Source organism: Procambarus clarkii, chromosome 29 (genome assembly GCF_040958095.1).
Source record: "Procambarus clarkii isolate CNS0578487 chromosome 29, FALCON_Pclarkii_2.0, whole genome shotgun sequence".
NCBI lineage: Eukaryota > Metazoa > Arthropoda > Malacostraca > Decapoda > Cambaridae > Procambarus > Procambarus clarkii.
In genome coordinates this window covers 14,051,896-14,076,573 of record NC_091178.1, presented here as the reverse complement: position 1 = coordinate 14,076,573, position 24,678 = coordinate 14,051,896, and the positions used below count along the sequence as shown (strand labels likewise).

General features: G+C 42.6%; 1 protein-coding gene across 1 annotated transcript in view; it reads right to left on the bottom strand.

Annotated features, from left to right (window-relative positions):
* Nucleotides 1–8,076, bottom strand: part of LOC123765078 (transcription factor Sox-2) — a 46,047-nt gene extending 37,971 nt beyond the window's left edge. The window contains exon 1 of the mRNA XM_045753511.2: nt 7,530–8,076. Coding sequence (XP_045609467.2) covers nt 7,530–7,656 — 127 coding nt within the window. The 5' untranslated portion in view covers nt 7,657–8,076. The remainder of the gene's footprint in view (nt 1–7,529) is intronic.
* Nucleotides 8,077–24,678: the final 16,602 nt, after the last annotated feature.

The following is a 24,678-nucleotide window of genomic DNA, read 5'->3' as shown; positions in this document are numbered from 1 at the left end:
CTGGTTCACACTCTTCCTCCTGCTTCGAATACTGCCGCTGTTTATTAAATTCCCTGTTCCTCTTGTCCTCTCCAATACTTTGGTGACACTGGTCGTACTCTTAATGGCAGACTTAAAGAACACAATAGATGTGTTAAACGTGCAGAAACGAGCAATGTTATCTTCTGTCATAAGGACGCCAATCATCTTATAACTTGGGGTTTTAACAAAAATAATCTCTCCAGCTTCTACTCTCCACAAAAGCTGTCTTGTTGAATCGGCTCTGATACACAACATGCCCAACATAAACCTTAGTCCTGGCTTTGTTGCTGTTGACTCTTGCCTCTCTCTGTGTGCACAGTTAAATGTTCTAATCTCCTTACCAAACTTGATCTGACTTAGCATTCTGCTCCCTCTGTGCTCTCCTATCTCTTCTCTTTGTGTCTTTAATTTGGTTCTCTGTTTTATTGTCTCTGTGTTTATGCTCTTGCCTTTCTTTGCTTTTTGTTTTTCCCTCCTCCTTCCCTTCGTTGCTTTCTTTATGTAAGTTTCTTTATTTGTGTCGCCCCCTTAGCTCGTTATTCTTACCTTCCATTATCCGCATGCACCTTAACCTTTGCTCACCTCTCTACCTCTCTTACCCTATATTGTCTATTTGTCCCTTTCTTGCCCCATTAATGACTTGAGAACGCACGCAGACCGGAATGTTGCCACTATCGTAGCTCTGTGTCGTGTGTTGCTCTCCAGTCAGTTGCAAGCAGCCCGCACTGCAACACAAGTGCAATTGCGGGTTTCAGCAGCCGAGTAAAAAAAAAACCTGTGTCAAAACTGCCTTCAAATAATTATTATTTTGTTCTAATTATTATTATCATTATTATTTACTCGCTAATGGGAGACGCGTCACGGACACATTTCATCTGGTTAAGGGTCCACGACACACCCACGCCTCTATGACACGCCCACGCCTCCACGATACGCCCACGCCTCTATGACACGCCCACGCCTCTATGACACGCCCACGTCTCTATAATACACCCACACCTCTACGATCCGCCCACAAAACACGCCCACGCTTCTCAAAGATGCCAACGGGACACCTCGCGCTGTTTTCACGGGCCGGAACGACGAGCGAGTCTGGCGACGTTCCTATCATCTTGCGCCTCGACAAACTTGCGAGAGGTCGAGAACATCGAGATATAATGCACCTGAAGGGTCGGTGGCGGCGCGGTGTTGGATAGTAAGTTGTGAACAGATTGGCGGGTCTTTTTCCCCTCTCCTGGGAACACTAGTGGGTTAAGGCTTATTATGATCTATGGGATGGGAACGCTCTCAGCCTGCTCACAGGAGTCACAGCTGTTCCTGTGAAAAACAAGAAGAAGCTCCTAGCAGTGTTGTCACAGGATCGACCGCTGTCAGCATTTACTGAGAGCAGTGTTGGAGCCACAGAGAATACTATATCAGATTATTTCTGCTGGGACTATTTTGTTTTTTGTCCTGATTTTCAACATAACAATTTGCTCATACTTAAATGTTCTATACTCTTGCACATATTTTAGTGCATTACATATTCTAGTACATATCTTGTCTCCAACCCTCGGAATCCATTTCTGAACAGCAATAGTTTTAACACAGGAGGGTACAGGAGCCGGCTAACACAGGAGGGTACAGGAGCAGGTTAACACAGGTGGGTACAGGAGCCGGTTAACACAGGAGGGTACAGGAGCCGGCTAACACAGGAAGGTACAGGAGCAGGTTAACACAGGTGGGTACAGGAGCCGGCTAACACAGGAGGGTACAGGAACAGGCTAACACAGGAAGGTACAGGAGCAGGCTAACACAGGAGGGTACAGGAGCAGGCTACCACAGGAAGGTACAGGAGCAGGCTAACACAGGTGGGTACAGGAGCAGGTTAACACAGGAGGGTACAGGAGCCGGCTAACACAGGAGGGTACAGTAGCACACTAACACAGGGAGGGTACAGGAGCAGGCTACTTCTGACTCCTGTTAACCGGATAAAAACTCTTTCTTCCAATAGCTTCCTTTCCCTCTAGTTTTCCCCCATAGATCACGACCCGCTAATCGGTTAAAAAAACACATTTACCTAATTACTACTAAGTATACATTGTGCGGGACTCGAACCCAGACAAAATCATTTGCTGGGCGAGAGTGTGTTTCACCAGTGCGCCACCAGCGACTGCACTCGTCACAGGTTTGAATCCCTTAATTCCTCCTCCTTAGTAGCTGACGACACCAGTGGCGCCATTAACCTGTCGTGACTCTTGCAACTGTTCAAATTCCTCGTATAAATTGCATATGTTTATGAAGACCAGGCAGTGTAAACGCGGTTATGTCTGCCTTGCTGTTGTCGGTATATAGTCCTTCGCTAAGGCTGTTAACCCCCGGGACGCCCAGGTACCGTGGAGCGTCCGGTACCTCTCCCAGGTACCGGGTGTGGAGCGTGGTACCTCTCTCAGACTCACTCTCTCTCTCTCTCTCTCTCTCTCTCTCTCTCTCTCTCTCTTCTTGCCTCACTCAGAATAAGTATCAAATTCGACGATACAAATAATATATGCAGCGACAAGTTATGACCCCTTGCGACGTCGTTTTATGATCCACTTGCGACGTCGTGTTATGACCCCTTGTGACGTCGTGTTATGACCCCTTGCGACGTCGTTTTATGATCCACTTGCGACGTCGTGTTATGACCCCTTGCGACGTCGTGTTATGACCCCTTGCGACGTCGTGTTATGACCCCTTGCGACGTCGTGTTATCACCCCTTGAGACGTCGTTTTATGACCCCTTGTTACGTCATCTGACTCGTGTTTCGTACCGGTTTGAAGGGTATACGCCAACCCTCCCCCCACCCACCTTCTGGCCCTAGTTACCAGCCAATAATTTTCTCCTGCGTTAATTGCGTCGACAGGGTTTCCCCTCGTAGACGACCATCGTCCGGTCCCCCTCTTCCCATCTCATGACCCCTTGTTGGAGTGCATTATAACCACCTGTTATGTCTAGGGGAGGCGGGGGTGGGGGGGGGGAAAGACTCACTTGTTATGTCTGGGGGGAGACCCGCCTGATAAGTCTGGGGGGGGGGGAGACTCCTGAATTAACTTAGTACAGGGGGGAAATAATATCAACGTTCGTAACATCGTGACGGGAATTTATTTCGTGTCCTGAGAGACCTGACGTAATGTTACATCTCACTGAGCGTCTTGACGTATTGTCAATACATGATGCACGTGCGTGTGTTTCGACAAATGAGGCACGTGAGTGTGTTACGACAGGTGATGCACGTGCGTGTGTTTCGACAAATGAGGCACATGAGTGTGTTGCGACAGGTGATGCACGTGCGTGTGTTGCGACACAATTACCGTCAGGTGTTACCCCCCCCCCTGTATATACAGTGCTGGTAGAAACACTAAGGAGTTACTCTGATGTGTGAGAAGGTAATCCTGTGATCCTGGCTTGTTGAGTAGTTAAGATTAATGTCGCCTTTGTATTGACTAATCACCTCTTGTCCGAGAGATGGAGATAATCTTGTCAATCGGGACCCCTCTCTCTCTCCTTACCCCTTCTCCCCCCTTCTCCCCTCTCTCTCTCTCTCTCTCTCTCTCTCTCTCTCTCTCTCTCTCTCTCTCTCTCTCTCTCTCTCTCTCTTTGAAGAGCTTTGTCGTTGAAGATAATTCAAAATTTAAAATGTAAATATGATACAAGAGTGAGAAAGGAGTCATTGCATTAATCAAAGAACGTTCAGAAGGCGGGACTAGGAGCCTAGCTCGACCCCTGCAAGCACATCTAAGTAAGTACCTCTAGGTGAAAACACACACACACACACACACACACACACACACACACACACACACACACACACACACACACACACACACACACTCACACACTCCTACTTAAACTAGAGAAGTAGGCGGCGTATCGAGAGGTCATATGGTGGGTCAGAGAGTACCTCTCAGGAAGGAAGCAAAGGGTTACGGTGAAAGGAAAGACATAAGAGTGGAGAGAGGGTTACGAGTGGAGTGCCACAAGGGTCGATTCTAGACCCCCATCCTATCTCATATATATGTTAATGACGTGACAGAGGAGATGACCTCCTTCATATCAATGCTCGCAGATGGTGCAAACTAATGAGATGAGTCAGGAATAGCCGAGATTGTAATGCATTGCAAACGGATTTAGAAACACCCTAGAAGGGGGTTGAAAAAAGGTGAGACCCACTCTTGAATATGAGTGAGTCTGAAGGGGTTGAACTGTGAGGAAAGACTGGGAGAATTGGGCTTTACCACACTGGAGGAAGGAAGAGAATGAAGGAACGTGATAACAACATACAAGATCCTAATGGAACTTGACAAAGTAGAGAAAGCAGCATTGTTCAAAGCTAGGAACAACGGAACGAGGGTGTTATAGCTGGGAAGCAAATGAGTCGCAAAGACGTCAGGAAGAACTGTTTCAGTGCTGGAGCTGTCAATAAATGGAGCAGGTGAGACGTAGAAGTTGTTGAAGCTAATTCAATACAAAATTGTACATGTAATTATGATAAAAGCGTGAGAAACGCTTCTTCAGGAGGTTCTCTTTTCTTTTAATATCTTTGACACATCTGTTAGAGTAACCATTGTTACATAGGACCTGCTTTACTCTGAGTTCCTCGTCAACCTTCTTCCAACTTGAGCTGTGTGCAGCGTTAAATTAATATAGGCTTCGACAACAGTCCTCTTGCATCTATCAGGGCAGTCACTACTAGCTTCAAAGCACATATCGATGTTAGTTCCAATAGAACTAACTAGACTAATACTTTAGTCTACTAAAGTGTGAAAGACCTTCACTCTATCTCGTAAAAGAAACTTACCACCTAACTTGAAAGCTTCCTTAAGTGTTTACTGAAGCCCTCAATGTCAGGTATCGATATGACTGTCACCAACATACCTACAGAAGACCTCAGGTCTTAGAACCATATCAACAAGGACGTTCTGCTCGACACTGCCCCATGTAAAAACAAAAATCGAAAATATAACACCAAGGGAAGAATTCATGACGACACCATCAACTGATTTGACCATAAAGACTTAGGAAATGTGCTTCTTTCGTACATGCTTTGAGCCGTTTCGTAAATAAGCATTCTGGGGCGTGGAGAATAGTGTAAACTGGATTCCGATCAATTCTGTCCGTCACCATTCTAACTGTCTCCTCGACGAGCACCTTAGTGAACAGCCACTCAAAATCAAGAGAAGTTCTCACCTCCGATATCTGGGATCCTCTTAACAAAAATGAATAAGACATGGACTTGATGAAGGTCCAGGACGGACCGTAACGTCGTCGTCTCCTCATCTTCTGGTGTGTGGTTTGGTCTTTAATAAGAACAATTCTTATGAAATGATAAAAGTTTTTCATCATAATACACATGACAGGGATATTTTATTTTAAATTTAAGTCAAACATAAAAACTTAAGTATGTTGACCAGACCACACACTAGAAGGTGAAGGGACGACGACGTTTCGGTCCGTTATGGACCATTCTCAAGTCGATTGTGGCTTGAGAATGGTTGATTGTGACAATCGACTTGAGAATGGTCCAGGACGGACCGAAACGTAGTCGTCCCTTCATTTTCTAGTGTGTGGTTTGGTCAACATACTTCAACCACGTTATTGTGACTCATCGCCTGCATAAAAACTTAAAATTGAAGGTGGAAATACTACCTAACTTATATATGACGACTATAATGTGGTTAGAATTTTTTGTCAATATACCATGTTAATATTATTGAACTAGGTGAACTAGTTCACTAGGGGTGAACTAGTTTCCCAATAAGCATTTTAAAATATGCAGAATCGTTCAGGCTGTTTGGTAAAACTGATCTAGCTTACTGAGGCCAAAAAAGTATGGTCCTGGCCATTAGGTTCGATATTTATATATATATATCACACCCTCTTGGGCTGATCGGTAGAGCTTCAGCCTCGCTTTTTATAGGGCTGGCGTTCGATTCCCGATGGTCCAAGTGAAATATAAAGAAAATTCTCTTGTATTGATGGAAACTATCAGTTCAAGATTTATTATATGCATATTATCTATTTTTGAACCAAAACTAACTTAGCAACTTCCCGTAACATAAATAGGATAATTATTATACACTGCTACCGAACGGGAGTCAAATTCGACCGATTTAAAACTGCAAGTGAAGTAATCATTCAGATATGTCAACCTCGTCACATTAATATTTCCTCGAATATACCACTGAAAAAAAAAAAAACGGACGCGAAGAATCTTGCTAACTAGGCCAAGTTGGTCGATTTTTCCTGAAAAGTGTGCGTGCGTTTGCGAGTGCGCGCTCTCTCTTTACAAATAGTAAATACACACACACACACACACACATGGCTGAGTGGACAGCGCTTAGGGGGGGGGGGGAAATCGTAGTCTAATGGCCCCGAGTTCTATTCCCGGTCGAGGCGGAAACAAATAGGCCGAGTTTCTGTCACCCTGATACTCATGTTCACCTAGCAGTAAATAGGTACCTAGTAGTTAGAAAGCTGCTACGGGTTGCTTCCTGGGGATGTGTGTGTGTGTGTGTGTAAGAGAAATATATGTAGTAGACATAATAGAGGAAAAATAGATAAGTTAGAAAGGCGGAGTCCAAGAGCTAATAGCTCGATTCTGCAGACACAAATAGTAAATACACACACACACACACACACACACACACACACACACACACACACACACACACACACACACACTACACGCACGCACACACACACACACACACACACACACACACACACACACACACACACACACATATTTCAAAGCGTTATATGACAAAGAGTGCTGGGAAGACGGGACACCACGAGCGTAGCTCTCATCCTGTAACTACACTTAGGTAATTACACAGGCAAAACGCTGAATACAAACTGAATAAACTCATAGAAGCTGATCGTTAACTGTGTGCTGGTTAAAACAACTTCAACAGCGGATTCAACTCTCTAGGGTTGTTCGGTTGGTTCTTGGTCGTCAAGTTCGCATCTTAGTTTTAATTTCAGTTTAGGATTTGAAAAAAAAGCAGGAACTAAAAAAAAAATATGTTTTCACTGCGCAAGCTGTATGTCTGCTCTTTCTGCTGTATCTAAATCTATTGTAAAAAAACTTTTCGTAGATAAAAAAAATTATATTATGTTGAAACTTTAATGTTAAAGTTTTTTTAAAGTCAAGTACATTTTGCATGTTTAAATAACTGCGCCGCACTCTGCTTCAATTGACGATGGTCAGAATCGAACTCAAATATATATATATATATATATATATATATATATATATATATATATATATATATATATATATATATATATATATATATATATATATATATATATATATATATACTACAATTGCAGTTTTGTGTATAGTTAAAATTAACATCTGAAAACTAACTTCAAATCTCAAAACTGACATTAAACATATGGCTAATTGTATGTATATATTTGCCCTAATTAATATAAATGTTTGAAAGCATGGAAGGGTGGTCAGCGGGGGCGGCCGGAGGCTTACCTAGTCTCTTGGAGATCTCTGAGTTGTGCATCTTGGGATTGTCTTGCGCCATCTTGCGGCGCTGACCGCGAGACCACACCATGAAGGCGTTCATGGGTCGCTTGACGTGCGAGTCCTTGGCGCTCATCCTGTCGTCCGCCGCCGTCGTCGTCGCCGCCCGCAGCCTCACTACCTGCCGCAGATGGAGCTGCGGCTGAAGCGAGCGGGCAATGTGTCGCAGCGATGAAATCTTCAAAGTTCCACGACGTTTGTAAGGGGAATTATCTCTCGGACAAAAAAATCTCTCGCTTGTTAAAGTCACTGAGGTATTCTTTAAGAACGTTAGAAGACGCAGTTCGGTAAATTCATATGCGGCACAATTAGTCGCGATACACCTGTAGGGGGAAGCGCTGGGCAGGTAGTGTGGGAGAGTAAGATAGTGCTACGCTCGCGCTAGGGCGGTGGGAGACGGAGTGCTGTCAGCGCGGCGCTGCCATGTGATAAACATCTCCGCCCTCCGACAGCCGCACGCCAACGGTGTTACCTTTTCGGGCTCTCTGGCCACACTGACTTGACTCACAAAGTCGCCATTTGTAACGAGTCAGTGTTGGCGGGCTGTGGTTATTGATTACGTCACGCGGCACAATAGGCAGGCCAATCACCGCATTGTTTTACGCCGCGCCGCTCCGCCCACTCCATTGTGATTGGTCGCAACCTTTCTCGCGCCCGCCAATTCTGTGTAAACATGGCCACCCGCGCACACGAGATCAACCAAATGGTGTGGAAAGTTGCGACATTGCCGCAAGAGTTTCCCTCAAATTTCGAGCTTATTCGGTACTATTGATCCCCCACAAGACGAGGGCGTGAGAGCATGAGTTCAGCAGGCGGGGCATCACAGAGAACGGAGGATGCTGCTGCCGCACAGAGAGAGGGAAGAGGTACTACTGCCTGCCCACATCGTTTGCCAGAATCGCCTTCATATCACACTCACGCTTGTAATACAACTCGTTCAATCAAGGTTCATGAGTCTGGCGTCTCAACCTCGTAGGCGCTCCTCGGCTTCGGAGACATGCCGAGCATCTTGTACAGTCTCCGGGAAAGATTTAGGATGCCCCCCCAAGGGTTAGTAGTGGTGTGTGAGAGGTGGGATTTATAGAGACTTGGGGGCGCGAGGCTAGCGAAGCAACGGCCAAGGGAGTGTGCTGTAAGGTAGTGCTGGCTAGGATGTTAACTCTTGCGCTCGGACACCTCTATTCTTTACCTACTCTCCCTCCCTCTCCACTCTTTCCCTTTTCTCCATCAGCCACCACCTCCCCCCCCCTTCTCTCTCTCTCTCTCTCTCTCTCTCTCTCTCTCTCTCTCTCTCTCTCTCTCTCTCTCTCTCTCTCTCTCTCTCTCTCTCTCTCTCTCTCTCTCTTTCTCTCTCCCTCCCTCCCTCAGCCCATCTGTCTTCATTCTTTCCTTATTTTCTTCCATCCAATTGTTTACTATAATGCCCACACATTAGCCTTCCTACTCTCTATTATCCCACACATTCTACTCGTTCTCCTTCCCTCTTGCTCTCACACTCTCCTCCCTACTATTCTCCCCTTCCATATTTTCACATTTTCCTTATTGATGCAAACAGTTAACTGTATTGTTGCACACATTCCAATGAACGTATATGTCAACCGACCTCGTCCTCCGCCTGATGACGGAATACAGGGTGTCAAGGACTGAATAGATTTGCTGAGGACTAAATAAGGTTGCTAAGGATGGAATGGGGTTGCTGATGATAGAATACGATTGCCAAGGATCGAATATGAGTGTGCTGTGGACGGAAATGGGGTACCTTAATCGATGTGTACATTCTAAGTCGTACGCGAAACTGAGGTTAGCTTACTAGTCATCAGTCAATCAAAAAGTCATCACTCAGTTTATCAATTAGTCATCAGAAGAGCTGTCGGCTAATATCAAGTCGCTAAGCAACTCATGATTTATTCCAAAAGGGACATACAGTTTACATTTGTACATTCGAGAGTTTATAATTAGTTCCAGACTATGTTCTGGGCTAAAGTGTACCTGGAGGAATGCTCTTCAGTTCTTCGGGAGTTCTTCGTCTCCCTGAGGCCAGGTTCTACTAGTAGTTGGTCAGTAGTCTCCTGTAGTGGCCTTAATAACCCTTTCCGCGGTTAATTGAAAGTATGTTGACCAGACCACACACTAGAAGGTGAAGGGACGACGACGTTTCGGTCCGTCCTGGACCATTCTCAAGTCGATTGTCCACGTTATTATGACTCATCGCCAGCATAATTGAAAGTCTCTTTTTTTTATTTTAAATTAGAATCAAGACGATAAGATTATTATTTCTCATATTTCTGAACCGATTGTGCATCAGGCTCGCACTGACGTCAACATTGCGTCAAAGATGAAAGGATCAAAAGGTATACACACACACACATGTACTGGTTCTATGTGTTATATCGGTAATTTGTAATTATTGTTTACTTATTGCGTCAATTATTGAGGGAACTTAAAATAAATCGAATTGCTGAAATAATTATCGATCATTACCGAATTTGCCTTTTGATTAGGTGAATATCTTAGGTCCGTCACCAATCGAATATATATTGTATTTACATGCAGCAAATCATCTGTTTTTCCCTTATGAAACTACTTGAAAGTTAATTAAAATAACTGTATGATGAAACATATTGTAAAATATATATTATTATAAATTAGTTGCATGTTATAAGCCTCCCTATAAGATACCTTTTATTTTCGATCGGACTGATAATAATTATTGACATAACAATGGTAAGATAAGGTAATTATCAGGAGAAAGCGCTAAGCCATTGCGGCTATATAGCACTTAAAACAATGCTATACCACAGTAATACAGTGGTATTACAAATAAACTCGTGTTAATATAAATTATCCAGAACCTCTATACTAAAAGTGAGAATGTTTCTGCTCAAAGTTGGAAGCCAGACCCTTGGGGATAGCCGCACCGAAATTTGTAGGGGGGAGTGGTGTGGGGTACAGGACGAACATAGGCTGGTCAGGGTAGGACTAAGTTAAATGATTTATGAAGTATAGCGTGTAACCCAATGTAGTCGTAATGGCTTGGCGCTTTCTCCTGATAATTCCCCTCCCTCCCAACAACACCGAGAGATTTTCATGAAATCTGAAATTAATCCGGGATGAAATCGGGAATGTGATGTCCGTAGAGTGTTAGTTTACATGGCATATTCTTGAAGATATCCTCACAGTATACCCAAAATTTGCCAGTGCAGGCTATTAAACACATGGCCCTGTATGACTAACCATCCTGCGAGATGGGGACTTGTATTACCACTGCTACCTTATTCAATCTTGTGTTGTTGATATCCTCAAAATGCATCCGGAGTCTGCCAGTGCAGACCGCCTATCACATGTCTCTGTATGACTAACCATCCTGTGTGATGGGGATTTTATAGCATCACCTAGTTAGCTTTTCTGACACACTGTACTCCACTTCATATAGTCTAGGGTAGCTGCACTAATGCAGATGTACCTCATAACTTAATAAAAAAAAAAAAAAAAAAAAAAAAAAAAAAAAAAAAAAATTAGTATATTTTCTGAGAGAAGGGGAAGAAGGGAGAAGAGAGAGAGAGGTAGACAAAAGTAGGAGTCAAGGTGGTGTAGGGGGAGGGAAGTGGGGGAGGACGAAGGGGGCGGGGGATAAGAGACCCACAAAGTTGTTTAAATCCTTCTTAATAATTCTGATTCTGAGAAAAAGGGGGGGGAGGAGAATGGGAAGGACCAGCCCTACGTCTGAGAAAAAGGATATCCTGTTGTCTGTCCCACATTGTGGCTTGTTGATCTTGAAGCAACAGCCTTATTGATCAAGGTATACGGTATTTATCAGAAGAAAGCATTAAGCTATGTCGACTATACAGCACTTGGGAAGGATAACGAATTTATAGATGGGGGTGGAGGATGGGGATGGTGCCCAACCACATGGATGGTCGGGGGATTGAACGGCGATCTGCAAGAAGCGAGGCCGTCGTGTTACCGTCCAGCCCAAGTGGTTGGGCCGCCTTATTGATGGAGTTATCACTGGTATATGCTTTGCACCCCCACAGGGTCGAGGGAGTAGAACTCCCGCAACTAGCCAAAGGTAAACCACAGGCAATCTTCCCCACTCTCAATTTCTCAATCCACCCCAACCAATCCACCTTCCCATCCCTCAGTTGTTTTACCCATTCACCCAATCATCCATCCAAACCTGTACACCCACTAATCCATCGACCCCCACACTCACCCAACCTCCCCCCACCCTTTCCCACCAAATCCACCCACTCATATGTTCATCCACTTCTCTATTCATCCACTTACTCATCTAGCCATCCACCCTGTTCATCGTGTGACCATCTGCTAGTCCCCGCCGGGGGCCGCCTAATTGCCCCGTCGACCACCTCAGGCGTGACAGTCGAGTGATCGGAGATGCCCTCGTTATCGCCTCTCTCACCTGAAACACACAATATCTCGGGGAAGGTTCTCCAGAGCCCCTGATAGCCTACAAGATAGCACAATCTGTATACAAAGTGTTATCGAACGCCCGTCAGGTTCGAGCCTCAAGGAGTACAATTGTCAAGGGTCTTGTTATCTTGTTGTGGCTGGTTATCGTAAGTTGTCATTAGCAAGGTATGTGCCTGTAGGCTATATAGCATTATACAGGACCAGGGTCCCACATACCCGGCCCGCACATCCACTTCGCTATTAGTATATAATGGGCTGGTAATGGGTGGTGGGGGAAGGGGGGGAGGGAAGGGAAGGGGGGGGGGGGGAGGGGAGGGGAAGGGGGGATTGAGTGAGTACATGGGGAAGGGAGGGGGGGGGGGTGGAAGAAAAGTGTCAGGACTCCTTGTTAGTGTACTGCTTTGAGGAAATGACTGGCATTTGCATGTCAATTTACACTAGTTGATAAATTTAGGCAAGATATTAAACTTACCTACATACACCCACACACACACACACACACATATATATATATATATATATATATATATATATATATATATATATATATATATATATATATATATATAGTATATATGTATGTACTGACGTATATATAGTAGTAGGCATCCATCAGTCTCAGGAGACTGTGGAGTTGTGCTCTGGTTGTCGGTCTGGAGTGGCCTCTCCAGGGCGCAAAGCCTGGGTAGGTTGATATGGAGGAGAAGCTGTCACCCATGCAGCAGGTCTCCCCTCCCCTATCCACGGCGCCGAAAGTCTGCAGTGGAAAGGCAAACGCTAATATGATTGACGTGTATATATATATATATATATATATATATATATATATATATATATATATATATATATATATATATATATATATATATATATATATATATATATATGCAGAATAACCACATATGAAAAATAGAAAATGCTTAACGCGTTTTTGGCTAATTCGCCTTCATCAGAGCAAAGTAGAATCAAACTTTGATTCTACTTTGCTCTGATGAAGGCGAATTAGCCGAAAACGCGTTAAGCATTTTCTATTTTTCATATGTGGTTATTCTGCATACTTGGATCAGTGTTTTTGTGATCATTGTTGCATATATATATATATATATATATATATATATATATATATGACGTATATATACGCATTAAGAACGTAGAAATCGGCACTATTGAGTTAGACAAACTCAAGCACAACTAGGTGAGTACACACACACACATTCGTAATTAATTTACACAACTGAATTAATTCAGTTGATTGACAGTTGAGAGGCGGGACCAAAGAGCCAAAGCTCAACCCCCGCAAGCACAATTAGGTGAGTACACAGATGCATTTGTAAAGACAATAATCTTCCACTTTATTTTCTAATCTCTGTCCTCCAATGCTCATTTTAAGCCACCCTACGAATCAATACCAAAACTCGATAAAGTATCATTATCAACACCCATTAACCCACTGACATATCTGCCTTCTTTATCGCGATTATACAGCAAAAGACGAAAAAAAATTACCACTAATGTACAGCCAGTTTCAATGTTGTTATATATATAATTAGCACTTAAAGTATAATCGGTATAACGGATCATCTGGGCTCAAAATGTCTGTCGGAAACTCATGGAGTGCAAAAAAGGTGCTGTCTGGGAGGCCTGGTCGTGGTCGTCTTTACATCCGGCTTCTTGTGCATGAAGCCGGATGTGAAGACGACCAATCCTTTAATCGGCAAACACAAACAAAATTTCATAAATAAATGAGAGTTTCCTGTGTTTGCTTCGTGCATTCATTCATTCACTTACTGTTTTCTCCTTTCTCTTTTTTCCCAATTTATATCTCTCCTCTCTCTCTCTCTCTCTCTCTCTCTCTCTCTCTCTCTCTCTCTCTCTCTCTCTCTCTCTCTCTCTCTCTCTCTCTCTCTCTCTCTCTCTCTCTCTGTGTCTGTCTCTCTAGTTGAGAACACAATCACAGAACCCGTCAAGTGTGGCCCTTACAAGAGTAGAGCATAAAGACTATATTATACTAAAATAATTATCGTCAGTAATAATCAAAACAACTGCATGTTTCGGCTCTGGTGTATTATCTTGTTTATGAAGCTTTGATCTGGATTAAAATATTAATCAATGGAGGATTGATACGTACAGCTTAATGTGCTTACATTGATATTCCTATTAACTGTAGATTACTGAAATTAATGTGCCTGTATAATGTTAATATTGAAACTGTATTTGCAAATGTGTGATGATGGACAATGTTGTGTATGGTGAAATGATACATTTTTTTATGTGTGATGTATAACTTAAATGATGATACTAATTATACACGATGCTTCATGTGAATGATTATACAGTGATTGACTTCAGTGGTGTGTAGTACTCCTAATGAGCCTGTATGATGAACCAGCTTTGTGATGGGGTACACATAGCTGGTCTATGTGTCCTGAATTGTGTGAATGACGAACCAGCGGGTTTATGTGTCTCATGTGTTGTGTGGATGATGAACCAGCAGGCCTTTGTGCTGGTATACTTGAACACTAAGGCTGAAATATATATATATATATATATATATATATATATATATATATATATATATATATATATATATATATATATATATGGTTGAAGATGGTCCATGCGTCTCGATCTCAACCTTTTCGTAACCAGGTGCAGATAGGGGGGTAGAAATAGCCTAAGCTACTCTATCCCTTTGAGATGTATTTTTTCTTGTCTCAATAAACATACTTGAACTTGAACTTGAACCAGGTGCAGCTTCCTGGGGACCGTGACCTATGCAAGCTCGGGCAGGGCCCCTTGCGTACGCTTTGTACACTGGGGCGTGGCGTGAAGGAGCGGGAGCAGGTGCGGGCGGTGTGGGCGCGAGGCCAGTATTATTTATCACCCTCCACTCATTAGCAACCATTGTGGCGAGCCGGACTGTCACAGACGCTCTCGTTTTATGGATGTTTCGTTGCCTGGGCTCTATGGTAGTGGTGATGGTGGTGGTGGTAGTAAGGTGATGGTGGTAGTAAGGTGCTGGTGGTGGTGATGGTGGTAGTAAGGTGCTGGTGGTGGTGATGGTGGTAGTAAGGTGCTGGTGGTAGTAAGGTGCTGGTGGTAGTAAGGTGCTGGTGGTAGTGGTGATGGTAGTAGTAAGGTGCTGGTTGTAGTAAGGTACAGGTAGTGGTGATGGTGGTAGTAAGGTGATGGTTGTAGTGGTGATGGTGGTAGTAAGGTGCTGGTTGTAGTAAGGTACAGGTAGTGGTGATGGTGGTAGTAAGGTGATGGTTGTAGTGGTGATGGTGGTAGTAAGGTGCTGGTGGTAGTAAGGTGCTGGTGGTAGAAAGGTGATGGTGGTAGTGAGGTACTGGTAGTGGTGATGGTGGTAGTAAGGTGATGGTAGTGGTGATGGTGGTAGTAAGGTGCTGGTGGTAGTAAGGTGATGGTGGTAGTAAGGTGATGGTGGTGATGGTGGTAGTAAGGTGCTGGTGGTAGTGAGGTATTGGTAGTGGTGATGGTGGTAGCATGGGGGGAGGAGGTATAAGGGACATTTTTTTTTAACACAAGTCGGAACAGGATCGATCAATCTCAGCCTTTTGTTAAGACTTAACCTACAAGTTTTCTTGGGATACGATTCGCTAATCGAGTTCCAACCAGATTCCCAAATTACTGCTGATGCCCTGTCGGCCTGCCTTGGCCAGGACTCGAACCTGGCTGAAATAGCTCGAGAGGCGTGAGGCGATTTGAGGCGGCTGAGGGGGAGTGTACTGAATTTGACACACCCATCCACTATAGTGATCAGACCTCGCTGTCAAGTGTGTATACCAGCTGACCATTGCTTAAGCTGAGCTGTGACACTGAAGATCAATTACCTCCAGGGGTTAAAATGATCACAATCAGCTTACTGACCAACCAGCAAGTTGACACACGTCCCGAACGAGACTCATGGCATAAGAACACATATGAAGACATGATGACGAAACCACACATCAGAAGATGGAGAAGCGTCGACGTGTGGAAGCAGGAGGAGCAGTGTGAACCAGATTACTACGAAAGATGTTAGTTTGCCGAAAGCCGACCTTTACATCAAGAGAAAGAGGAAGGGTATTAGTGAGATATTTTAGGTCAGATATATGAAGGGAAGGCAGATCACAGTGATACTCGTGTTGGAACTCGTGTTGGAACGTGTTCCAACTTTCCAACTTTCATCCCAAACTTGTTTCCAACACTAGTACCACTGTGCTCTACCTTCCCTTCATATCTAAACTCAGAAATCTCACTAATACCCTTCGTCCTCTTGAGGAAGCCTTCCCTTCACTGTGAGGGGGAAGGACGTATTCAAACCAATTCAAGTTTGAATGATCGTCAGCTAGTCAACATTTCACTCCCAATAAACACGAAGAATGGAGAGAGGTATAATTACTTATAATTTAGTGCTCGCGTGCTCAAGTGTCAAGTATAATCAAGAACAATAAATTAACTCGGTTCTTTAAGCTATTCCTTTAAACAAGAATGTATTCAGTTCAGACGAAATTCCGCAGCTAAACGAAATAGTTTTATGGTGCACAATTGATGGCTGAAAAATTGTTTATTTTTATGGCCCGTTCTGTCCTCACTTCCCTTGACCATTCAACTAATCACTTGCAATGAAGATTTTTCACAATGAAGGCTTTGTTGTTAACATGCGTTTTATGATATACAAGTTCTAAATCCATATCAAATCCACATCTAATAAAATAATCATTTAAGTTTCTTGTATTCATGGAGATCCGACTAAAACTCGTGGCAAACTACTGGATTGAAGACAGTGTTTCCAGAGACGCCACGGAGGGCGTGGCAAGCCCAGCGAGGCAGAACCCGTCTCCCTCTTGTACTGTGAGTGAGGATCCACCCACTACTGTGAGTGAGGATCCACCCACTACTGTGAATGAGGATCCACCCACTACTGTGAGTGAGGATCTGAAGATCTTGAGTGATCCCGCTGATCGTCACTGACAACCAATACTGATCTGATTTCATCCGATAAATTTCTGATTGGAGACATCGTCTCGAACTTGAAGCCGTCGACATTGTCTTGTTTTTGTAAAAAAACAACTGATGAACACCGCTGGTATGTTGTGCAGATCACAGGTGGCCTTCAGTGTAGCAAGTCATCAGACACTACATCGCCCAGCTCTCAGGATGATCACTATGTTATTTTGGTGTTTGATAGTTATGGTGAAAGATTCTTTTGGACTGGACCTTCAGCTGTGGCGCCCCGTCACCATCGAGACATCGCGGTTCACCTCCACGGTGCAGCAGACGAGCCAGACTCTAAGCACCAGACAGTGTGGCATGATGTGCGCACCCCTGGCATGGTGTGAGGCCTGGTGCCACGACGGGGTCCTCGGGTGCCAACTCACCAGCCTCGTCGTCTCCGCTGCCTACCAAACTAATGCGACAAGCAACGTCCGTTTCTGCTTCACGAGCTACTCCCTCCCTGACTACGCCTTCCGTGCCTCCATCACAGGCACACCGGCTATTGACGGCACCAGAGTGAAGAACAATCTCATTAGCGGAATCTACGACTGGAATGAGAACAGCTGCTTCTGTACACCATCGGTCAGCAAACCATGGTTCCTGTTGGATTTAAGGCGTCCTGTGGTTGTAAATGAAGTTCTGATGATTGCACAGAGCAACAGTTATGCTCAGTATCAGTTTCGTAACTTCGAGGTGAGGGTAGGAACAACTATACAAGCTGGAAACTTCGCTTCGTACACGTTGGTGGGGACATTCCTAGGTCCAGGACAGCCCAATCAGAAAGTGGTCTTCAAGCCAACACAACCAATCATTGGACAATACGTCTCGGTTCAGATGACAATCACTGCAAACTTCCTCGTCTGTCACATAGAAATAAACTAGTGCCAGCGGGCAGGTGCTGGCTGCTCTCGCCTTGATCATGTCATGGCTGAAATTAGTTGAATCCATCCTTTCTGTATTTCAAAAGTCTTTACTGGAACCTCGTAAACACTTCGACGCGACGATAAAACTATATTGCATTTTTAGCCTCATGTGACTGGCAGTCAGTTGTGTTCTGCGGGCAGCTGAACGGAGTGGGAAAGTTTTACATGTCCCAGAGACAACCGAACATTAGCTTCTTCACTGTTTAAGGCATCATAGTGCCAGAATTAACTTCAGACAAGTCCATATCACCATCAGAGTCCCATTCAGTATCGAGAGGAGACCTGTCATTACATATAAAATAGTCAAAAACATTGGATAAATATCTCCAGTCCATAACACAAATCCTGCCCTCGTCGGCAAGCGCAACACGTCTAACTCTAAAATACGTCTCGTTTAGTCGTTGCCCTGAGATCAACTGAAAGCAGCAACAACAACTTCCAATCCTTGTCGAATGAATACACTGACGTGCCACTGAGCCGCGTCTCCCAACATTCCCACATGTCTAGACATCGTGAGAAGAAAACCTTCACACAAGCTGCACGTGCCATGAAACAGGAGTAACTAAGTCGTGCTCCGCGTACAGCTGTACGGAATAGGAAACATTTACAGAGGATATCCAGATATCTCCGAGTACAACAGTACAACGCAATGACCAGGAAGTCATTAGCCACACCTAATAACAAGGATATCACCAGTCTAAATACAGACTCCTGGATATAACCACTTAGAATTTTCGACGTATATACATTAAGAGGTTACTTCAGTTGTGAACCTTGTTCATGACTAAAGATATTCATGGTCATTAAGCCCAACAGCAAGGACAATGGATGTATATACGAACGAAGGCAATGTTTTAAAATATACGTTAATATTTCTCTTGAAATTTGTTTAGGACTAACATATGTTTTCGTTATAAAGATTCCTAATGGTTATAAAAGACTTTAGTAATCTTTGGGATTAAATTAATTTGTGTTTATCCGCTTTTTACTTAAAATGGAGAATACCGTAAAATTCTATCGTTGCATGAGAATTTTTACCTAATGTAGTGAAGGCAGTTTATTTAAACTACTAATTTGTATTATTTTTAATTATTGATAGCTATATTATCGTTTTATCTATCCTATTATATTTATTACTATAATACGTATTTCTATTTTGTAATTTTCAAAGTTGTACATGAAATATTTTGAAAATATATTTGTTTTTAAAAATGACCCCCTGGAATCATTCCGTGGTTTAGATATGTTGATGATATTTTGTGTACTTGGCCTACAAGTGTAAATTCAGATGATTTTTTTAGCTAAACCTAATGAGCGTCACCTCTGTAAAATTTACTAGAGAAACTGAAATTGATAAATGTTTGTCATTTTTATATATTCTTATTCATATGGAAGATTTTTCACTTAAGTTTAGTGTCTACAGAAGCCCTACGAAAAATTTCATCTATGTTCATAATTTTTCAGGGAATAGATTAATTGTGAAACAATAATTTTTGTCCTCTATGCATCTAAGCCCAGAATTCGGGTTGTCAGGCCAGAATTCTTGGATGAAGAGTTTAAGAATATTGATTCTATTGGTCTCAAGCTTTGTTATCCACTATGGTGTTTTTGGAAAGTTTGCGGTAGCAAAGAATAGCGTACATATTATAACAATATTTCGACCAAGAAAATTCGCCCAAAGAATGTATTAAGTTTACTATATTTTTTCTGGGTTCAAAAATATTGTCACGACGTTGATTTTTTTTTTATACATGAGTTTTTTAATTACGAAAATTAAGTTGAATATTTTTTAGTTAGAAACAGACCTCATGGTGATAACTGTGTCATTTACAAAATACCTTGTAAAGACTGTAATAGGTTCTATGTAGGTCAGATATCTACATATTTTGAAATTTAGAATTTCGCAGCATAAATATTCTTTAAAAATGACCATTTATTTACTAATGCTCTGTTTGCTCATTTGGCAGAAAATTCTCATTAATTGATTGGGAGAGTTCTGCAATAACGAACTGAAAAAATTCATTTTCAATAGAAACATTATTGATTCTTCTTTAATGCAAATCACAAAGCTATACAATGTGAACATTAATAACGGTTTGAATCATTTGGATCCATTTTTGATCAATTAAAAAACGATTTGAGTAAGATCCTCATTACACAGTTATCTCAATAATATGTCATTAATATGTCGTTATTATCTAATAGTATTGTTGCTTCATGGAACTGTTGTATTGGTTAAAGAGCCTTCGGCAGCATACTCTTATGTTCGTGAACAATGACAATGTTTTTCACCTCACCTCGCCTTATTCCTGTCTATATATCCACCACTGACTTGTAATATCCATCCTTCTGAAGATGTATTGATTAATACGAAAGAATATAAGGAATTTCCTGTTTCATTTTCTCCTTCGTGGTCGACAGTGTGTATATATATATATATATATATATATATATATATATATATATATATATATATATATATATATATATATATATATATATATATGTAAGTCAATAATATATTCTTGGCTCTGTCAACATGTTCAAAGGCAAAGTAGAAGCGAATGGTATCTAACCGGACCAATCAAATTTGTAATCGAGGATTAGGTAAAGTGTTACATGGGGCCAATAAGCCCACTGCAACTTACTCATCTCCTATGTTCCAGTGTGGGCCGGGGCAGTGTGCTGGATGGTCTGTATTTTCTCGAAGAAAAATACTGTTTTCAACATGAATGTAACTAAGTGTTAGTTGGCTGAGATTGTTTGATGTTTAGTGCTTCGTCGATGTTTAATCTTCTATTGTCGTTGTACCTGTCGATTATTTCAGTGTTGTTTGTCAGGATGTCTCTGTTTGTGGTCTGTTATGATTTGAAATTATGTTCTTTGATAGAGCCTTGCTGTTTGTGTATTGTTAGGCACGTTGAACGAGGCGATGATAATCTCCAATTGGGCATGTGGAAGCATAGACGACATTCGTATCCTTCAAGGCGTTTCGCATAGATGAATATTGTCTATGCCTTCACATGCCCACTAAGGAACTCAAATAATCTTAGTATAAGCAACACCGCATTAAACTCCTTCAAGGCGCCTGACAATACACATATAGCACAGACATGTCAAGGGGTACGAGTTGAGGTGTTCGTATTGAACGGGACGGGTGGAAGTGATTGGGTTGATAGGGGAGGTGTTGGGGGGCAAGTATTAATGGGGGGACTTGCTGAGGGTAACTTGTTGATGGGGGACATTTCAAGGAGTACGTATTGAGTGTGACTGGTTGAGGGACATGCGTTGAGGGGCACGTGTCAAGGAGGACATGTTGAGGGGGTACGTGTTAACTGTTTAAAATGTTGAGGGAGGACATGTCGACGAGGCAAAAACATATTCAGGCAAACGCTATTTAACACACAGCCATAAGCCCAAAGCGCTGCCAACAAAAACAGGTTCCACAGTCACGCTCACACACACCAGAAACATTAATAATTCACCATCATATTGTGTTAGTAAGAGATTTTAAGATGATAATATATATTTCTCAACAGCAGACCATTGATTTGAATCCATGAATCTTTTGCACCTAATTGGCTGTTCCCCCTGTTGTCGCTATTCGCATTATATACACGTGTGGGGTCACAAGGGACAAAGTAGTTATGGTTAACGTCAATATATTAACTCGTTCAAGGAATTAACGAAATAAATGTACATGAAATGAGCCACGAGTGTTGCCGGGGTGTATATGTGTCTGTGGCTCTCGCGAAATTCACTCATTTTTAAGGCAATAGCTCGTGTTGTGATTGCAGTATTAGATAGCCAATGGCGTGACCCTGGACGCCTAGGTTCGAATCCTTGAGGGATCATTAGAATTTATGGTTACAAATCTTATAAAAAGTTTGTACTTATAAAGTTTATAATTATAAATCTGGAAAAATATCAGTGTTGAGGGTCGAAAAACGAGCAGTTGGGAAAAGGATCCTTGAGTCACTGGTTCCTGGGTGGCAGACCTTCTGGTCATTGGGTTTGAGGAGGCACACTCGGGGACCTACTCTACAGGGGGGAGTGAAGCTGCTTAGTAAGCCTGAAGCGAGCTGGAAGGTCAGTGGAGGAGTGAGCCATTGACGTCTTGAGGACTAAGTGTAGACAGGTCTGAGGTGTCGGGACAGATTAACCCCCTACCAGTCACGGAGCTCCTGTTACGACGGTGTCGTCTTTGTAACACACATCTTCCTATTCTCACAAATCATACATGTACCTTTATATACGTTTGAGACAGCCAAATGCCGTTTTAGCTCCATTTAGTTCCACTTGGTTAAAATCCAAGTATGTGTATAGTAAATATACACACACTCGCACACACACACTACAAAATGCATTATCTTAAGTGATTACGCTATGATGATATACTCTTATAACCCATTATTTCTTATCTACCTAATAAATGGTTGTGTGTGCGTGTGTGTGTGTGTGTGTGTGTGTGTATGTGTGTGTGTGTGTGTGTGTGTGTGTGTGTGTGTGTGTGTGTGTGTGTGTGTGTGTGTGTGTGCGTGTGTGTGTGTGTGTGTGTGTGTGGTCCCGATAAGCTGAGTGTTATCAGGAGAGAGATAACACCCCAGGTATCGACTCCCACCTGTCTGACAAGTGAGTTAAAATTCTCTTATGAGCAACAAAACTTAAGGAATATTTTTTGTTCTCTCCGTCATTTTAAAATGTGTTTATTCTGATTATTTGAATGGGATCTGTCACTTATAATGGAATCTGAGATAACCTTGAGGGGTACTGGATAAAGTTCAATCTTCTGATCTCTAGTGTTTCTTTCCTGTTTATTGTGTACATTCTTTAAGTTTCACATTTTTTTTTACATAGAGCCACCAAGCCCTACAGGTCAATCTAACCCCACCAAACACACACCGAAACTACGACGTTGGTACAACGTTCGAACATGTTTTAACACCTCCTAACCAGTTATAACAACCAATATAGCAAGTTGTAACAACGTTCTAATATGTCATAAACACGTTAAGCCAAGATGTAACAACTTTATTACAAGTTGTAACTGGAGGAAAATAGAGACAGTTTCGGTTTGTGTTTCCAGGGACCCGACTTGTCTAGCAGACTTGTAGCAATCTCGTCTTGCAGAATGGTCTAGTTCTCTCATCTTACAGTGAGTTCCAGCAGCCTTATCCTGCAGTGCATCGTAGCCGCCTCGTCCTGCTCTTCCTTCCAAACACCTCGACATGCAGGGAGTTTCAGCTACTTCATGCCGGAGAGCTTTCCATTTGTCTTGTTGTATCCTGCAAACACGTCACTCTGAGCTGAGTTCCAGTTACTTGATCTCGTCACAGCATTCCAGCTGTCTCGTCCTGCACTTCATTTCAGCTAACGTATCCTACGGTGCATTCCAGCTGTCTCGTTCTGCCTTCTTGTCTTCCAGGGCGTTTCATTTGTCCAGGACACGGTTTGAGACCAAATATTTTCTCAGATCTCTCTTGAATATTTTCTGTTTAAGTAGCTTTATTTTTCCAAAGCGAAATAAAATCATAGTTGTGGGGTTTATACCTATTGATGCACTTCAAATGTGTATTTACTATTAACTATTTGTGTCTGCAGAATCGAGCAATTAGCCTTTCTAACCAATCTATTTTTCCTACATATATTTCTAACACACGCACACACACTCAAATCCCCAGGAAGCAACCCGTTGCAGCTGTCTAACTCCCAGGTACCCATTTACTGCTAGGTGAACAGGTGCATCGGGGTGAAAGAAATTCTCCCCATTTGTTTCCGCCTCAGCAGGTAATCGAACCCCTTAAGACTACGAGCGCTGTTCACTCAGCCGCGAGGCCCTCCCCTAAAAGGCTCCCCCCCCCCTGTGTACTCTCCTAGTTGTGCATTCGTGGGTTGAGCTCTGGCTCTTTGTCCCCGCCACTCAACTGTCAATCAACTGGTTCAAGGTGTGTGTGTGTGTGTGTGTGTGTGTGTGTGTGTGTGTGTGTGTGTGTGTGTGTGTGTGTGTGTGTGTGTGTGTGTGCGTGCACACAGGTCTGTGCATGTGCTCGCGTGCGTTAAGTGTTTTTTCGGCGATTTAGTGAATTTCATAACTGAGACTGTGCCTCACTTAATATTAAGTGAAGAGGTCTAAAGTGTATCACTCACTTAATGTTAAGTGAGAGGAGGTGCAAAACTCCCTTGCGGCTTCCTCGGTTAATTTAAATCAGCTTTTGGTTGGTATTTCTTACATTTCCTTCCATTCAGAATCTGGTCTTATTAAAATATAATATTTACTCATCACTTTTAGGACATTTTATTGGATTATAACAGGAACTATATTTATGAAGACCTGTTGTCCACACTTTAGTGAACTTTGTTATTAAATATTTTAATTCGTTAAATTATTATACTTTTTAATTCGTTAAAATATTATAGTTTTTAATTCGTTAAATTATTATACTTTTTAATTCGTTAAATTATTATAAATTATTATGTGGCAGTGGTTCGCTGGCTTGGTTAGCTGTGCAGTTGGTTGGCGGAGGTGATTGGGCAATGGCGGTTTGTTGACGTGGGGTTTCTAGGGTGGTGGCAATTTGCAGGGATTGAAAGGAGGGGGGGGGAGGGGGGGGGTGGATTTTGGCATAAAACGGCATTTGTTTATTTTGATTTATTGTAGTAACCACCACAATTTTGGTTTGAAGTGATGAGCCGTGTGTGTGGTAGTGGTGGTTTGTTGGGGGGTTTGCTGTTTAAAAATGAAG